Source organism: Podarcis pityusensis, assembly GCF_964106645.2.
Source record: "Podarcis pityusensis genome assembly, chromosome: 5".
NCBI classification, from domain to species: domain Eukaryota; kingdom Metazoa; phylum Chordata; class Lepidosauria; order Squamata; family Lacertidae; genus Podarcis; species Podarcis pityusensis.
The window spans coordinates 14,517,589-14,537,290 of NC_138032.1; the positions used below are offsets into that span (position 1 = coordinate 14,517,589).

Here is a 19,702-nt window from a genome sequence, read left to right on the forward strand (position 1 = left end):
CATGATGGACATGTTGCGGGAAATCCATGATTCAATCCCCCCCCCTTTAAACTGTTGTGAAGGTGGGTGATTGGATCAAGACTGGGGAGTGGAGAGGGGTTAAGCCTCACTTTCTTTGCCATTTTCCTGGTCAAAATCACTCCTTTCCTAAAGCTCCTAATCAGCCCTACCTTTGAGCTCCTCACAGCTTGATGGGAAGGACAGTTTCAATCAAGGTAATGGCATGGGGAGGGGGAGGATTTAACCCCCCACCACCACTTTTGCCCCAATCCAGCTCAGTCTCCCACAGTAGCAACTGCTTTTATTATTATTACTTATTTTTAAAGTTGGGAGATCTGATCGTAGCTCTCCAGTGTCACATCCATGCCAACTCTTAAGTTGTCAAATCGTTTACATTACCGGTAACCTGCTGGTGTTTTAGAAGGCAGCAGCAGCAACAACAACGCATAAAAGCACCGTGTCTTTTAAAACTGGGGTCAACAGATGTAAAGCACAATAAAACTTTGTTTAAAAATGAATTGGAATTGTTTTCTCCATGTCTGCAGTATGCCAGTTTGCAGCAATCCTTACAATCATGCAGCTGCCACACATTTATAGATGAACCCTTAGGGCGTAGATCAACCTTTCTCAACCTTGGGTCCCCAGATGTTTTTGGCCTACAACTCCCATCATCCCTGACCAAAAACATCTGGGGACCCAAGTTTGAGAAAGGCTGGCGTAGATTAACTTTGCTGAGAATAGTAAAATATTACTATTTCTATTATTATTATTATTAACCGAAACAACCAACCCATCGTGTCAAATCGTGGCTTCCTGCAGGCCTTCATTCAGTGGTAAGCACCCTGGCCAAATGTACGGCAAAAAGACTGTTTTGGAGGCTACGGTACTCTGTTTAATATATCTGCATGTGTCTCTATATTAGGAATAGCCAAAATGGGTCTCTCAGGATGTTGTGGACTACAACTTCCATCACCCATGACCATTAGCCAAGCTGCCCAGGGCTGATGGGAGTTGTAGTCCATACCATGTTAGCTACACCTGGGCAGATGTATATGTGTACAGTAACAAAAATAAACTGACAATTAACAAATTTTCTAAATACTTCTGTTGTTTTCTGCTAACCTAATATAATTAAGAGCCCAAATACTGAGACTCTGTGAAAATATTCCTAGGCAGGCTGTAATATCCTTTTCCAGACATTACCAGAATATCTGGTAACCTTTCCGAAAGGTTGCGCTTTGTCCTGGCAAGTCAATCGAAAAATTGTGGGTTGTTTTGGCATTTTTGTATTTAAAAAAAACCTCAACAACTTCCGGGTCTTCAATTTTGTGGTGTCCTGGTTTTCACTTTTGGAAATAGTTTTATACAAGTGTTAATAGATTGCCCACTTAATGTAATGTGTTCCAACCATTACTTTGACTTTAGAATTCCTATCATGCTTGCCTCCCAAATCTTTATCAGGATGAAATCATGTGAGCACAATTGTTGCTGCATACCTCACATGGTGGCCTTAATTTATTATTATTTTCCACACAGGGTCTTCATGTTATCCTCTCAACAGAGCCCCCTGAGACAGATTACTGCGGACATAAAGGTTATGCAGTATGTTTCATGGCTTCTCTTATGGCTTGCACATTTTGGGCGCTGTGTACACATCATAACTTTAAAGCACATTCAAAGCACATTTCCCCCCTCAAAGAATTCTGGGTACTGTAGTTTGTTAAGGGCTGCTGGGAACTGTGATTCTGTGAGGGGCAAACTACAGTGCGCAGAATTCTCTGAGGGGGGAAATGTGTTTCGAATGTGCCTTAAAGGCACAGTGTGTACGTAAAGGAGTGTGTTGACCTAACATAAATTGACCTTTCCGCTCAGAGAAAAGAAAACAAGAGGTCGTTGCTCATTTGTAGATGCCAAATAATTATAAATTAGCCCAAAGCGTAACACACAGAAAACAAGACAATAAAGTTAAACTGCAAGGCTAGTTCAGTTTATCTTCTTTAAATTAGAGGTGGGAGAGAGGAAAAAAAGACATTGCTAAACCTTGGACATTTCTTCTCTTTAATCGGAATTTCATGTCAGAGGTTAGCGACTGAACCGTAGCTCTAGGAGAGAGACCAAAACATGGTGGAATTTCTGTGGAAATTTAAGCTTTGAGGATTTGTGTTGCTTATTTTAACCCCAGGGGCCATTTCTGGAAAACTCTTGTCAGTAGCAATGTGTTCTCTGATAGTCTGATAGTAACACATGCCAATTAAAGCAGAAAATAATGCTGACAAGTTCTTGATGAACTATAATTGTCTGATTTCCCTGCAGGCTCATTAAAATGGGAAAGACCCCTTTCCCACTCTGGAATCAAGAGAGACAACCTATTTATCTGAATGTTTCGTGGTGAATTTGTGAAAAGGGCCCGCCGACCACCCCCAGGCTGTTTAATTCCTGGCTTATTTCATTATTGCTATTATTTTTACAAGCTGTTTATTTAACTATCATTCTGTGAGAACCTTTCAACACCTGAAGGTATTTCTGCATGTTTACAAGTGAAACCTGATATTTTTGCTAGCCTTAAGTAAGTAAATATAATTCTCCGCCTATCTGCTTCTCCCATCCCGAGCAGATTGCTTGCCAAGGAACCTCCTCCAATTTTAGGCATTTGACAGTGATATTTCATTACATTTATGACTTCTCATGCATCTTAATTATCTGTGCTTTTAGCCGGAGAGGGTAATATGCAAAAACAGAACTTACATTTCCTACCCAGACTGAAAAGGTTTGCAGAAAAACGAGATTCCTTTGAGGTCATTCATGGTTCTACGAAAAGCCTTGCATCAAAACAAAGCAGAATCATTCATTTACACACACCTCTCAAGTAGATGTCACCGCATGAGAAGTTCTTCCCAGCCCTACCTGATAAATGCAGGGCAGACGCTCTACTACTAAGCCACAGCCTTCCCCCCATGGATGGTGCATGGGGTCCAGCGGGTCATTGGCTCAACCCTGGAGTCGCCATTTTGCATTGGACTTCATTTGATGGGCTACGAAGTCCCGTAAAAGACCAAATAGATCCCACAAGCATGAGGTCTGTCCACCCCACGGCCAAAGGAATGAACAGAGTAATTGCTCGATTGATCAGATAACAGTCCTTCTTATTCTGAATCCCTTTTCCATATCTGCCACCATTTCTCTGACGAAAACAGGGACACCTCAACATTTCTCTGATGAAAATGTGGGCATCCCAACATTTCTCTAATGAAAATATGGACATCCTAAGGGAAAGCACAATGTTCTGAGATCAAATCAGAAATTGGGACACCTTCTGTAAATCCGGGACTGTAAATAGGGATACTTGGAGGTTCCAACATGAGGTATCCTCTGAACGCTCACAGTCAGACCGTAACCATTTGTCTCCAATGGCCCCTAAATATGGAGCCATTTTATTAGCGTTTTCAGTACCGAATGTGGTAATTCTGTATTGATTTGTTTTGGATGTTTGTATGTGATGCCAATAAAAGGTTTGATGATGATGAGTATTATTTAGCGTGGTAATCTACGCTTTTGAGGAAGTATACAGTATCAACTTTGGAAAGAGAACCAGGGGAACAAAAAAGGAATGCTCTCGTGGGTTTGAAAAACTGAACGGGTGCCTCCAGACTTTCAGTATTTTGCCAAAGAAATTCAAGTGCGTACCGAGAAATTGAGGTTTGTGCAATTATTGTGGATTAAAGCTGTCTGCTGCTGTAGCGCAACAAATCTTTTTTTTCAAAAAAAAGAAAAGAAACCCCCTTTTTGTGGTTAGGGAAGTGATAGGCAAATACATTGACCAGTGTGGAATAAGTAAATGATTAACGGGAAGATGTATAAACACCCTACAAGCAGAAGGCTCCTTGTGGTGTAACCTTCCTGTAAACAAATGAAGAAGGAATGTTCAATAAGGACAGGATATAATCTTACATCCACATAAGCTTTGTGTAAGCCTGTCAGGATCAATAAGCAGTGTGGTGTAGAGCTGTGTAGTATAGTGGTTAGAGAATTGGACTAGGACCTGAGAGACCAGGGTTCAAATCCCCACAACCAGAAAGCTCACTGCATGGCCCTGGGCCAGTCACAATTTTGTAGGCCACCCCACCTCGCACGGTTGTTGTGACAACAAAAGAGGGGGGAAATCGTGAACACAGACTTGACCTCCTTGGACAGAAGGTGGGATACAAATGTAATCATTATAAAAATAATCAATAAGCAGGCCATTTGAAGGAGCCGAAAGCACACGGAGAGTTTATGTTGCTGCTTGACAGGCCTTCACACGTTACAGTAAGCAAACAAAAAGGGGGAAATTGCCATGAGCTTCCCCATAGTTTCCATGTGGTATGGCGCCCTGAATTCTTGATCTGGGTGATCAAGCCGTTAGGCCTTAAAATTACAGATCCATCTCACGGCGCCAAGATAAACATTTATCTACCGGACCTGATGCCAAAGAGTCCTTTTGGAACTACCAGACGGTGCTCTTAAGCAATGAAGAGTTTCTTTATTATCAAGGCTTCCTCCCCACACAACTCCCCCTGTTCCCAACTGAAACAGGGACACGAGTAAAACTTGGCTAAAGTCAGCCATCTAAATGTCCCCACCTTTACCCCCTGTTTCTTGTATTTCAAAAAGCGCAAGACGTGATTCAGCTGTGTTTCCTTTTGATCTCTAAAACAGCTGGCATACGGAGTCTATGACTAGAGGTTATTTTTGGTGGAATGAAGTCACCTTAATTGCAAGCACCTTTCTGTAGAATTGGATCAGGCTTACCCACAACGCCCGGCGAAAGCTTTGATATTTCCAGGGTACGCCATGCTTGCTGCTGCTTCTCCCTTCCTCCTCCCCTGCCCCCCTCCCTGACTGCAGCTGCATATTATAAGAACCACATTCACTGGAGCCTTCTTCTTCCCTCAGCTGTTGTCTTCTTCAAAGGGATTTTTCTGTTTTGTTTTAGGAAAGTGTTGCCATTAGCAGACAGCCTTAAAAACCTTTGATCATTGTGAAGGAATTCCACCTCCCCCCAGCGTTGATGACTTCATTGTATGATTATCTTTTTCGCGCATTTCCACTGCCCCCCCACCTCCCCACATTGCACGCATACAGAATTGTTCTTAGGTTCTTAGCTGTCAGTTAAGTATCAGACAAGCTACACAAAAATTGCATTTTTGGGGGGGGGACATATTAGACATATATGCGTGCGTATATATCACCGTAAATGCTGATAAATGCTACCTTCTTTCATGTGGTTCAACTTTAAACTCAGTCGCCCTGCAGGCAAAAGATGAGAGCAGATGAACAAATTCTTGCGACGGACGGGCTGTTGAAGGAAAGTTTGATGTTGAGTCAAGGCAGGAACTAGTTTGTCAATAATAAATCATTAGCAGGTGTCTCAGAGAGGGAAAAGGTTGAATGAGGGTCTTTAATAAGGATGGTGTTGCTGTTTTTTAGGTTATTACTATCTCTGGCCTGCAGGATTAATGTTTCAGCGTTCGCCAACATAGGACAAAAACGAATGCTTGTTCATGGACAAAAGATACTAGTAGTCATTGGAGAGAGGTTGGTGGAGATTAGCTAACAAGACCAGAGGAATAATAAAAAAGCCCAATTTACGTCATTTAATATTTTAGGCCATTTAATGTTTTCATTTTGGTTGGAGAACTGCACCATAAAATTCAGATAAGTGCGAATTTGTCTGTGTTTCTGTTCCCACGTTGCTTCAGAAAATTCAGATTTCAGCTTTAAATGCAAAATGAATTGAATCCCCGACCCCCCACCCAAAATACCTAAATTGCAGTCTTATGCACATTTTTGAGTGTGTATTGTCGAAACAGTGGACAACACCGCTTCTCCTTTGGAACTCTTTTAGGTAGTAAAATAATCGAGGGGGGGGGATCAGTTGTTGTGCTCCGAGACGTCACTGAAGAAGCAAATGGAATTTAAATGGAGCAGGGACATACATTTACAGAAGGCTCAGGTGGGCTTTATCGCCCGGACAGCAAACATTTGTTGGTAGGGATAAAGAGGTAGCCTCACATTGTCCTCATGTGGATACTTTTCTCATTATCTTCAAAGCCCTTACCTAAAATCCATTATTTGCTGGTGCAAATGCTGCTGAATCCTTTCTAAAAACAAACAAACACGGGTCATGATTCTGTCAATCCAATATATGTGGCAAAGGAATAGGCGTGAAGTGCAAATGCTTATAGAAAAAACCACTTCCCCCTTAGGATCAGGAGCTGTCCCTTCACACATGACGTTTGCTGGGTGACCTTGGGCCAGTCGCACACTCTCTGCCTAGTCTACCTCACAGGGGTGTTGTGAGGATAAACTGGGAAAGCACCATGCCTGTTGCCTTTAGCTGCTTATTAAGAAAAATAACTTATTTTAAATATCGATAAGATGCCTCTCAGGGCAAACCCTTGAATCCTGCTCAGTACAATCACTGAAAGGAAATACGTTGTTAAACTGTTTAACTTTTCTTTATTGGTTGCTGGAGTTAAAGGCATAACAACCCCAGTTGCAACTAAACCACCCTCACCACACCTTATTCCCATTCTACCTTTGACCCTCTTGAATTATTATGACATATTGAATTATTGAATTATTATGACGTATTATGACGGTTGCACAATTTTGGCAGCTCACAAATGTTTGGAGAATACCCAGACCATGTAAGACAGGGGTGCCCAAACTTTTTTCAAAGAGGGCCAGATTTGTCGAAGTGAACATGTGTGAGGGCCGACTGAAGTTGTTGAGCTTTTTTTAGGATTTTACCCCAGGACAATATAATGTCACAGGGGCCGGATTAAACCAACCGGAGGGCCGGATTAGGCCTCCCGGTCAGACTTTAGACATGCAACACACACACCCGCCACACACAAAAGGCGCACGCATGCATCCCCAGAGGGTGGGATGCTCACCTAGGGGGCTGCCATAGGTGTGTGAACTGTCTCGGCGTGCACAACAGAGGTGCGTTAGCTTGGACAAACAATAGAAACGAGACGCCCCGCCACTTCAAAACTCCAGAAGCTTTGATCTTTGCGCAGCAACAGCTTGTGATCTTGAAAAGGTCAGAGCCATATATTTAGATTAAACTGTACTTGCAGCATGTGGTTGACAGGTGAAAAAGAAGAAGGGGGAACAGCCTGCTTTTGAAAGGTACACACACCAGCTGCACCTCACCCTGTTTCTAAGGGTGTATACGCACAAGGCCGTAAAAGTTCACTCGCTGCTTTTCACAGACACATTTTTTGGGGTCAGTGTCATCTGCATGCTGTTGGCCTATTGTTATTTTGGTTTTTCGAAAGCGACCCTTGGGTAGAGCAGGTACATTTTACAACGCATTCTGACGCGTCTCTTGCCTTGTGTGGAAGCTGAGAGCACCTTCCAAGGGAACCTCGAATTGGTGAGGGATTTACGAGTTTGTTGTGCAGTCATCCCCCCCCCCCACCTCTGTGCAGATTAATTTGCAAGACGCTGCAGCCATTGGGTGTGCTGGACTCCCTCAGAGATAATCAAGTCTGTCTTTTAAAGTAATTTCCCATATGCATATTAGTATGATGATAATTTTCATCCTTGGAAAACTGTACAGAGTATAAGAAACCTGTTTTCTGCTCAAGGGTAATCTCTCTCTGTGTGTGAGGAGCAGAACCAAATACAGTGGTACCTCGAGTAACGTACTTAATTCGTTCCGGAGGTCCGTTCTTAACCTGAAATTGTTCTTAACCTGAACCACCACTTTAGCTAATGGGGCCTCCTGCTGCCGCCGCGCTGCCGGAGCCCGATTTCTGTTCTTATCCTGAAGCAAAGTTCTTAACCTGAAGCACTATTTCTGGGTTAGCGGAGTGTGTAACCTGAAGCGTATGTAATCTGAAGTGTATGTAACCCGAGGTATGGGGGGGCACCACTCCTTCACTCTCCCCCCTCTCCGCACCAGACTATCTGGAGACAGATCACTTTTGCCACAGGTCTGATCTGATAATTTCCCATCACTCCATCCATTTCAGCTTTCCACCCCAACTACATTTTCCACTCCTCACCAGAAGTGTGAATTGATCGCTTTCAGAGAGCTTTCCCACATCTTCTCATTGCTCCCTCTGTATTGGCTTGTTGCAGAATTTTCCCACTCTTGTCATCTTTTTCTCCCACCTGGACTTTCCCCATTTGCATGAAATTAGGCCAAGAGCGGCATGAAATCAGATGCAGGAGGTTCGCCAACCCTCATGGAGTGGGTGATGGGAAACAGAATAAGATCAAGGCAGAGGAACTCACCTATTTACAGGTGCTGAGACTGTTTATGATACCCATATCCCTCTCAGAGGGTGTACAGGATGATTTAACAACCGACCCCTTTCTTGCCAGGGAACTCTGGCAATCATAGATCAGTGAGGAGGCTATTCCGGTGCATATGCATGGCACTGTAAACAAAACATTCCCTTCTCATTTTGCCCTCTCCCCAGCTTCCTTTTTTCCTGAGCTCAGAAAATCTGACCTTTAAAAACTCAGAGGAACGAGAACACACAGGTGTAGGTCATAGAATCTGATCTGATCCCGGAATGTCCTGATTTTCCTTAGCACACCCCTATTTTAATTGGAGAAATGTTGGAGGGTATGGAATAGGACATCTCCAAGGCTTTATTTTAGCTGGAACTCCGTTACAGCACCTCTCTGGTGGGCACCATTGCCATTTGAAGAGAACAAGGGAGGTGTTCATGGTGAGTTCTGCCACCTCTTTTTCTAGAAAAATAGCACTGGATGCCCCTATATTCATCGGAGAAACGTTGGAGGGTAAGATCACTGGCCAACTGAGAAGGGAGGTAGGAAGCAACAGGAGCCTGGGAACTGGTGATGGCAAACAATGGGTCCATGTCCCAGGCGCCAGCTCCAGGGGGCCGAGACTGCTTGGGCCCCCTCAATCTTTTTTATTGACTAAAAACCCCCAAAAGCATGCACATGTTGAGCTGTAGCAAAATGCCTATCATGTAGTTTAGCCTTCAAACACTCATAAGCAGGGCCCCGTGAAAGTGTCTCGCTTCTTCGCTAATATATTATTAAATCTATCGTAAATGGCTCCGTTTTCTCTCTTGCCTGAGCCACCACAATGCAAGCACATTGTTGACCCTCTGGAGCGTAAAGATGGGTTTTGGAGCAACTCATCTTGCACCCTGAGCTGGAAAAGGTGGAGCAGATGCACTCAGATTTTTGAGTCCATCACTCTAGACAGCTTGAGCAAGGGCTTCAGCAAGAGGTCAAGTGGAGTGCAAAACCTTCATTACTGTGTTGATTTCCCCCTGCAAGCCGAGACAGCGCCAGGTCACTAACATGCTCCAGAGAGCCCAGTGTTGACCTTTGCCCTGGCATCTTGGTGTCGAGTTGCCATGTGCGTTAACTCAATTCAGTGGCATTCGCTACACAGCGGCTGCTTTAACCCTTGTTGCACCCAACAGCAGAAAGAGATCTGATCCTGGCTCATCCATAAGACACTGACCATGGCAGCTTGCACTTAGGGGTGGGATGAACAGGTCTCCTGAGATGCAGTTCAGGAGATGGGGTGTGCCCAGGAAGATCTCAAGGCTGGCAGGTCGAGACTAGAGTACCCTCCAACATTCCTCAGATATAAATAGGGATATTTAGGGTATGGGATTGCAACAGCAGAAAGGCTGTGACGGACACTTCAAGTTTCTGTTTCCGCATGGGGAAGGGGCTGGGACGACATCCCCCAGCACCCCTGCTTCCAAAATGAAGCAATTAACATCTGGAAGAGACCTCCCCACACTGCAGCAATAGAAGTTAATATTGTAATTTTTCTGCGGAGGATGCTGGGATACATAGCCCCAAGCAATTCCCAGAGGTTGTGCAGCAGTTGCTGTGCTAGCTGCCCAGCGGATGCATTGCTGCTGCTTAGCTGGAGGGAGAGGGGTGGTGCAAACACCCCTCTCCCTCCAGCTAAGCAGCAGTTGGATTGGCTGCACTGATGCATTTGCACCGCCTCGCCTCACTTCCTCATCTCCCTTCCAGTAAGCAACAGCAGCTCACTGTTTCAGCAGCATCACACCCCCTCTAGTGAACCCGGCACTGTCCGGATCCAGATCAGCCCCCAACCAGCTGACAGGGCAGATAGGAGCCGCAGTGCAGACCATCTGCTGCAGTTAAGTTCTCGAGCTCCTGAGCGCCTCATCTCGTCACAGGCTGTTTGGCAATCAGATGCTCAGTCATGTGAGAGATGGAGTATCCTGCCTTTCAAGGCACTTAAGCCCAGCGCTTGGCTTCAAGGGCAGGAGCAGCGGCCGCAGGGGTTCACATTGCATGGCCGACAACGGGAGAGGCAGAGGGTTAATCCTGCAGCTGGAGCAGGGAGCAGGAAAAGGGGGACCAGAGGAGAAACCAGTGACCCTGGCAATGGCAAAGTGTCAGCTGAGGTCCTCTGATGAGACCGGAGAGGACAGAAAATTTAGGAACAATATAAATAAGGCCCCTGGGAGATATAAACAGCTGTCTGCTTTTCTGCACTGCATATTTCCCGTCCTCGCTTCCAAACGCCCATCTCTTTAACTCAAAAGTGTCCTCGTCAAGCTTTTCTTCCTCCACATGCCCCAGATAAATGGAAGCAATAGTGTTTTGCTCTGTTTTCCTATTTAATAAGGACATCCAAGAGCACAATCTTGAGGATCTGGCAGCAGAGGGGGTCTGTCAGTTAGTCAGATTAATTTGCCAAAAGCCGGTCATCATCACACACACAAAAGATACAGTTAAACTGAGGCACATTTTAGCAGAAGTAGTCTCAGCACACCGGACCCCATGTTTATTTCTATTTTATTTTTTAAACAAAAATTATACACCACTTGATTGTAATAAAACATCGAAGCAGTTTACAAAACCCCTCCAAAAAACCCACACTGTTAAAATTATCAGCGGAAGACCGTGAAAAACTGGTATTTTCAAATATTAAAATAACCCCAGTTAAAATCAGCAATGAACTAAAAACAGACTGAAACCCATGTAACTTCTACATAATTAGATCAGCTTGCCTAAACAAAAAAGTTTCTAAGCAAGTACTGGAAAGAGAACAGCAAAGGCTGGTATCAAAGGCCAGGGAGTTCCACAGTGTAGCTGCTGCTAAAATATTTATTTCGTACAACTGTGGAACAATAATTATGTGCAAACTGGTCCCAAGCTGTTAAGGCGTTTGCATACTAACAGCCAACCAAAGACGATTCAGTTCCGGTAACATTAGATCAGCCCTTCACAACTTGAGATCCACTGTCAAGCATGAGACTTTTCATCTCAAAGTCGTAGGTTTGAGCCCCACATTGGGTGAAAAAAATTCTGCATTGCAGAGGATTGGACTAGAATGATCCTCGTGGTCCCTTCCAACTCTTTATTTCATGTCCTGTTTATAGTCCTTCCAGGTCAGTGGGAAGCAATAGGAAGCTTGGGTCGGCAATGTAAATTTGAAGCCTAGGAATCCTTTAGCTTTCAGGGGATAGTCCAACCCCGTAGGAGAGAAATCGCCACACAAGACAGCAAACACCAAGAATGATGCCTTACTGCTTCTAATGCTGGCAGCCCCTTATGTCCACCAGAGTATAAATGCGGCCTGAAACCCACGTGTCATGGCAGTTCAGCCCAGTTGTCTTTGCTTGTTGACTTCTCCCTATGGAGATGATACACCGTTAGTGGGCAGTCCTGGTATGATGGGTCATAATTTTTTGCGGGCCCAAAGACCAGGATAAAATCCAAACAAAACAACTTCCAGTGTAATGTAGTGGTTAGTGTGTTGGGCCAGAACCTGACTGACCACTGCTTGACATTGGGCCTGTCACAGTCTCTCAGCCTAAACCTACTTGGCACGGTTGTTGTGAGGAGAAAACAAAGAAGGGGCCTGCCACCTTGAGCTCCTTCGAGGCCAGGGTTCAAATCCTTGCTCCACCATGAAGATTACTGGATGACCTTGGGCCAATCACTGCTTCTCAGCCTAGCCTACCTCAAAGGGTTGTTGTGTGGAAAGGGGGAAACCAAAAGCTCCATAAAGAAATTATTATTATTATTATTATTATTATTATTATTATTATTTATACCCCACCCATCTGGCTGGGTTTCCCCAACCACTCTGGGCGGCTGACAACAAAATATTAAAATACAATAGTGCGTCAAACATTAAAAGCTTCCCTAAACAGGGCTGCCTTCATTGGGATATAAATGCAATGCAGTAATAGTAATAGTAATTTATTATTTGTACCCCATCCAACTGACTGGGTTTCCCCAGCCACTCTGGGTGGCTTCCAACAAAGATTAAAAATACATTAAAATGTCACACATTAAAACCTTCCCTGAACAGGGCTGCCTTCAGATGTCTTCTAAAAGTCAGGTGGTTGTTTACAGTGGTGCCCCGCAAGACAAATGCCTCGCAAGACGAAAAACTCGCTAGACGAAAGAGTTTTCCGTTTTTTGAGTCATTCCGCAAGACGAATTTCCCTATGGGCTTGCTTCGCAAGACAAAACATCTTGTGAGTTCTTGCGAGTTTGTTTCCTTTTTCTTAAAGCCGCTAAGCCGTTAATAGCCGCTAAGCCGCTAAGCCGTTAAGCCGTTAATAGCCGCTAAGCCGCTAATAGCCGCTAAGCCGCTAATAGCCGTGCTTTGCAAGACGAAGAAACCGCAAGACAAAGAGACTCGCGGAACGGATTAATTTCGTCTTGCGAGGCACCACTGTATTTCCTTGACATCTGATGGGAGGGCCTTCCACAAGGCGGGCGCCACTACCAAGAAGGCCCTCTGCCTGGTTCCCTGTAACCTCACTTCTTGCAGTGATGGAACCACCAGAAGGCCCTCGGCACTGGACCTCAATGTCCGGGCAGAACGACTGGGGTGGAGACGCTCCTTCAGGTATACTGGGCTGAGGCCGTTTAGGGCTTTAAAGGTCAACACCAACACTTTGAATTGTGCAGTGCAATGCAATGAAATAAAAGATGGGCATTAAATGGAATAAACGAAACAGACAAATAAGAATACTTATATGCTGCTCTTAATCATTACTTCCCTGCCACTGAGTAATACTCACATTTAAGTGTCCAAACTGGAGCAGTCTTGCTGTGAGTTTGATCACAATGGCCAACGATGCAGAGAGCATGGCAAGACTGGAGCAAATGTCTAGTATCTGCAGCGCCAGGTGGTACCACTCGTAGCCTGCGGGGTCCTTGCACACGGAAGCAAACTTGCCATAAGGAAAGGGCAAAAGGACTGCATAACCGAGGTAGTTCATACCCGAAACTCCGGCGAAAGAGTAGTAGCAATAAGGTCCATGAAGGAGGGATGCAAGGGCGATGGCACCTTGAACCGGAGAGCTGATGATGTTCAAGATGCTAAAGGTGAAAGCGGCTTCCCACTGGAATGGAAAGAGAAGCATCTTGTCTTATCTGGCTAATGGCAGAGATATATTAGGTGCTTTAGAGCAGGGGTCAGCAAACTTTTTCAGCAGGGGACCGGTCCACTGTCCCTCAGACCTTGTGGGGGGCTGGACTATATTTTTTGGGGGGAATATGAACAAATTCCTATGCCCCACAAATAAATCAGAGATGCATTTTAAATAAAAGGACACATTCTACTCATGTAAAAACACGCTGATTCCCAGACCGTCCACAGACCGGATTTACAAGGCTATTGGGCCGGATCCAGCCTCCTTGGTTTGTGTTATGTACTGAAGTTCTCACCCTGGGCCAGCAGGAGGATACTGTAGATAGTTTTCACTCAGGTCTGCATATGCAAATAAGGGATCAAAAGTGACGTTCAGTGATTGGATAGTTACAGAAAATGGTTACTGTTGCGTTCTAGTGGAGCTCTATATAAGCAGGCTGGCTGAACCCTTCAGTTCAGTTCTGTTCTGGCCTGTGAATAAACAAGAGCTGTTTGAAGAATCGCTGTTTCGTCTGATAGGTTCACCCACAACTTAACAGTTTGCCTACCCATGCTTTAGAGGAATGGTGTGAATCTGCCCTAACCTTCCCCCCCTACAAACCCGGACTCCTTCACAGCAGTTTTACTGCGATCCTAGAACAATATAATGCTCAGTTAAGCAACCCATCTCTCTTAGACTGTGTCCAGACTATAGTTTTAAAGCACGTTTGAATCACAATGCCGCCCTCAAAGAATTCCGGGTACTGCGGTTTACCCCCTCACAATTCCCAGAAATCCTTAGTAAACTCTAGTGCCTAGAATTCTTTGAAGAAGGAAAATGTGCTTGGTATGCGCTTTGAAAGTTGTGGTGCGTACACAGCCTTCTGTATTGACTCCTCTAACTTAACCAGAGTCTCAGAGGAAGGCTGCCCCAGTCTGCTTCCTGAAGGCAGCTTATTAAAGAAAAAAGGATACTAAAAAGCCTCTGTGACAGCAATACTAATTAAATCCAATCAATAAACATTAACAATAAATGGCAGGGGAGGGTAGCAGTGCAAAAAATCCCCAACAACATTTGCAGTGTTTATGGGGCTAAAGTATAATCTCTTTCTTCAAAACAGCCACCACCTTTTGTTATGGCAGAAAAAGAGATGTACCCAAACCTGCAAAAATCCCATAAGGATCATTTTGCGAGATGGGGTTATTATTTATGCACTTTCCATATATCAAGGAAACTGAAAAATAATTAAAAAGAAGAAGAAGGTTCCACTAGTTTGATGGATTTTATTGATTCTAACAACATTCCCTTCTTTCAAGTCAGGAAATATCTCTGGATCCTGCTCAGTCTTGTAAATCTGGTAGAATGTTTTAAAGTGTGCCTGCTTTAAACCTTGTACTCTTTATCTGATCTGTAGCTTAAGGCTACAGCTGTGTGCCTTTTCTTCCTCTTGAGAGCCTATGCCTGGATTAACTCTGCCTGCCTTCTGCCTAGAATGTGGCACTGTATAGAATAACCACATAAATTTACCAGGTATCTCTGGGTCCATTGTTTTTCAGCCACAGCAAGGAGTACACCTGCAATAACAGCCTGTAGACAGAGGGGGAAACATATGGTTACACATAATAAAGTTAGTAATGTTTAATAGGCCTTTGTTCTCTCCAAAGGACTTTGCAAAACAGACTCCTTTAGAAGAAAGAAATCGCAATGCAAGGAAACAAACCCACTATGTGAAGCATGCAAAGCCAGAAGCCGATGGCAAATTCTATTTTTAAGAAAGCCCTTCTTTAGGTTACTACTATAGGACAGATAGATCCTGTTTAAGGGAGTAATCCTATGCATAAAAAACTGGCATAGAGGATAGCTCAGTTGGCAAAGCATTAGGCTCTTAATCTCAAGGTTGTGGGTTTGAGCCCCATGTTGGGCAAAAGTTTCCTGCATTCCCAGATTTTAAGAAAGCCCTTCTTTAGGTTACTACTATAGGACAGATAGATCCTGTTTAAGGGAGTAATTCTCCAGCCAAATAATGTTTATAAAAATGCATATATTAGTGGATAATGTGCATAGAAAGTGAACATGCTTGGGGAGAAATACATGATGAGTTGAAAAAAATGCTTAAAATCCCATTAACGAGAAAACCAGAGGCTTACTTACTGGGCCTATTAGGAAAAGAAATACCAAAATCGAAAAAAAGAATTTTCTTATATGCGACCACCACAGCTAGGATAGTAATAGCATCTAAATGGAAAGCTAAAGAACTACCTACCAAGGAGGAATGGATTCTCAAATTAAATGAATATTTAAAATTGGCTAAATTAACAGCATCTATACGACAGGAGTCAAATCAAAAACTAAAAAATGAATGGCAGTGCTTTGATGACTATATGACAAAATACTGCTCTAAAAAAGACATGCTAATATGCTTAGACTAAAAATGTAAATGCATCAAAACAATAATCTATCAAAGAGATATACTGGTATAGGTATATAGAGAAAATAAAAACAATCAGAATGCAATGATAAAGGTAAAATTGGTTCTAGAGAAGCCCAGTAGCGGTGGAGGGAAGCTAAACAGGGTGGTGAGTTTGTTTTATTTTGTTTATGGTTTTTTCTTTCGGGATATTGTATAGTGATTTAATGTTTCTTTTCTGTTATGGATTATTTCTCTTTCTCTCTTGAATTGTATGACAGAAGATATCTATATATATCTATATATATATATATAGATAGATATATAGATATAGATATAGATATAGATATATAGATATATATATAGATATATATATATAGATATATATTTAAAGTGAACATGCTAGTGGAAACAGCATATGAAAAATGCATTACTTTAGGAGAAATTGCTTGCAAAAATACTTATGTTTGCTTAAATTGTGTACAAAAATATGTTTAGGAAAAGAAATTTGCACCAAAATGGTTGAAGAATCTTTGCGAGCATTTTTTCGTAAAGCAAACAAACCACGAATTGCTGCAGAAATGCAGAGAACAGAGTTTAAGACTGGAAAAATGAGAAACCGAAAGAACGAAAATTGACTGATTCTCCCCCCCCCCCCCCCCCCGCTGCTGCAGCCCAAGCCTTTGGATGAAATTCCCCAACAGTTTCAAACAGTTTCCTCTTTCAAGAAGCCTTTTCCACTGCATCTGCAGTGGAATCTTAAAGTGGAATCTGCAGTGGAATTTTAAAGCATATTAAATATGCTTTAAAAACAATTTTACTGTAGTATTGCTTGTTGCTTGCCCTCTCCCCCTGAACTCTCTTGGGATGAAGGGCAGGATATAAATTTAATAAATAAAGTATGTAAGGGCAATGCAGACCCCTGTGGAACTCCATAACACCCAGGCTGGAGCACAACTTCCCCAGCCCTACCCTCTGAGAACAGAAGTTTGAACAGAGTTCTTAGGCAAAAGGAGCCTGAAATTGAGGTCTTGGCACCATGTACTACTGTAGAGAGTTCCCAGGAACGAAAGCAGAAACATCTGGAGAAACTGTGCTGGCTGGGGCTGATGGATGCTGTAGACCAAAACATCTGGAGGGCACCAGGTTGGGGAAGGCTAATCTGGAGTCACGGGAAAGGTTGGCAAAATTCATCAGGCAGAAAGAGAGGAAGAAAGGTTGCACAGGGTCCAAGAGGGGTTTTAGCCAGAACAAATAACACAGCAACGTAAGAACACTGGGACGAGCCAATGTAGGAGGCAAGAGTGGCCAAACCTCTTTTCCCATCTGCTTTTCCAAGCGAGACTCCCTCAATTTACACATGTGGTGGAGGGAACAGAGAGAAAGAAAGCCAGGAGGGATTAGTTCATCCTCAGAACTAGGCCAACTCCAGCCGGGGAGTTTCAGCTATTAGATGATCAATTTCAACTTTGCTGCAAATGCGTTGCCCAGCGATCTTGTTTCCTCTCCCAAACTTCGCAAAACTGCACTTGTTTACAGATAATGTTGTTGCTTTTTCTCCCCTCGAGCCAGCCCTAACATTTTGTTTTCATCTCTAAACACAAAGGGAGAGGAGGGATCCAACATTGCGTCAAAGCAGTGTAACATAGAAGTATAGACCAGAAGCTGGTGATTGGGTGGGATATTTCAAATCGATATGGAAAATTCAGGGGAGATGTCTGTATGTGCATTCACCCTCTCTCACATAGGAGCCAACTCATGGGGGACCGAGCTCCCTTCGCCCCCAATAAAATATTTGAGGGGGCCAGCCCCCCCCAAGGTTCATGGACTTAGCCATTCAAATTGTGTGTATGTGCCTCATCTTGTGATAGAGGCCTATCAATGGCTACTAGCCATGTAGATTACATTCAGCAAGGATTTCTTTCACCCATTCTTGAAATTCCAGAACCTTACAAGGTTCCAGATTATATGTCAGCAGATCAGCAGCAACATTACTATCGTTTCCCAGTCACAGGTAAAGGTAAAGGGACCCCTGACCATTAGGTCCAGTCGTGACCGACTCTGGGGTTGCGGCGCTCATCTCGCTTTACTGGCCAAGGGAGCTGGCGTACAGCTTCCAGGTCATGTGGCCAGCATGACTAAGCCGCTTCTGGCGAACCAGAGCAGCGCACGGAAACGCCGTTTACCTTCCCGCCAGAGTGGTACCTATTTATCTACTTGCACTTTGATGTGCTTTCGAACTGCTAGGTTGGCAGGAGCAGGGACTGAGCAATGGGAGCTCACCCCGTCGTGGGGATTTGAACCGCCGACCTTCTGATCGGCAAGTCCTAGGCTCCGTGGTTTAACTCACAGCATCACCCGCGTCCCTTCCCAGTCGTACAGCTATATAAATTTAGATATAATTCAGTTCTGCCTACCAAAGCTCCGCTCCAGATGGGAGAAGCAATGCGAACGCTCCATCCGGCAAACCACGGTTTATAGGAAAAAACAGGGAAGAAGGCGATAATTCCAGAGACGATGCTTAGAATCCCAAAGGAAATCAGCATTCTTCCAGTCACCACAAAAAGGCAGCCTGCGTTCATTATGAGCTTCTCGCTCTGTGCCTGCTCTCTGCTCGCACCAAGGTTTTGCAATAGGAGCCTGGACACACCACATACTGTCTTGGAGACAGTAGTCACGATACTTTCCCGTTGTTTGCTTTCTTGAATGAAACACGCCCAAGGCACTGAAAAAGATTCAGACAGCAAAGCCTCTTAGTACACCCTATAAAGAATGTGATCCATCCCTCGGACTCAACTTTGTGCCTGTGGGTGGGATTCCCACAGAGAGTGTAGCAGACCCTTCAAGTGTCCCTATTTTCCAGGGACCATCCTGGATTTACAGAAGCAGCCCTGGTTTCTGATTTGTTCCCAGAATGTCCTGATTTTCCTTAGGACAGCCTGATTTTCACCAGAGAACTGTTGGAGGGTAAGGAGTTATGTGACCCCTGAGCCAAGGAGATAAGTAACTATACAACCTTTAGAAGACATCTGAAGGCAGCCCTGTGTAGGGAAGTTTTTAAATGTTTAATGTTTTAAACATTATATGTTGGAAGCCACCCAGAGTGGCTGGGCAACCCAATCAGATGGGAGTATTATTATTACAGTGGTACCTCTGGTTACATACTTAATTCGTTCCGGAGGTCCGCTCTTAACCTGAAACTGTTCTTAACCTGAAGCACCACTTTAGCTAATGGGGCCTTCTGCTGCCGCTGCTGCACGATTTCTGTTCTCATCCTGAAGCAAAGTTCTTAACTCGAGGTACTATTTCTGGGTTAGCAGAGTCTGTAACCTGAAGCGTATGTAACCTGAAGCGTATGTAACCCGAGGTAAAAAGTAAAGGTAAAGGGACCCCTGACCATTAGGTCCAGTCGTGGCCGACTCTAGGATTGCGGCGCTCATCTCGCTTTACCAGCCGAGGGAGCCGGCGTACAGCTTCCAGGTCATGTGGCCAGCATGACTAAGCCGGCTAGGTTGGCAGGAGCTGGGACCGAGCAACAGGAACTCACCCCGTCACGGGGATTTGAACCACCGACCTTCTGATCCACAAGTCCTAGGCTCTGTGGTTTAACCCACAGCGCCACCCGCGTCCCTTAACCCTAGGTACCACTGTATTATTATTATTATTATTATTATTATTATTATTATTATTAAATAGAACCAGTGCTTTCCCCCCTAAAAAAAAATATTTACGGGTACTCTCATTTTCCTACTCATATTGAAATACTGCCCCTCAATGAGGCCAAACTTAGATTCACAAAATGTTTAGGGGTATGTGTACCCTTGCGTACCCCCAGGGGGGAAAAAGCACTGAATAGGACATCCCTATTTTATTTGGAGAAGTGTTG

General features: G+C 44.1%; 1 protein-coding gene across 2 annotated transcripts in view; it reads right to left on the reverse strand.

The window, feature by feature from the left end:
• The window catches only part of TMEM212 (transmembrane protein 212), a 59,953-nt gene extending 41,528 nt beyond the window's left edge, over positions 1-18,425 (reverse strand). The window contains exons 1-4 of one of the 2 annotated variants that reach the window (XM_081008323.1): positions 18,234-18,425; positions 14,937-14,996; positions 13,077-13,400; positions 10,850-11,671 (exon numbers count right to left, since the gene is read on the reverse strand). In XM_081008323.1, the coding sequence (XP_080864449.1) occupies positions 11,639-11,671; positions 13,077-13,400; positions 14,937-14,996; positions 18,234-18,398 (582 nt within the window). In that variant the 5' untranslated portion in view covers positions 18,399-18,425 and the 3' untranslated portion in view covers positions 10,850-11,638. Of the gene's footprint in view, positions 1-10,849; positions 11,672-13,076; positions 13,401-14,936; positions 14,997-18,233 lie in introns of those variants that run through there. The other variant, XM_081008322.1, reaches the window with a different exon arrangement.
• Positions 18,426-19,702: the final 1,277 nt, after the last annotated feature.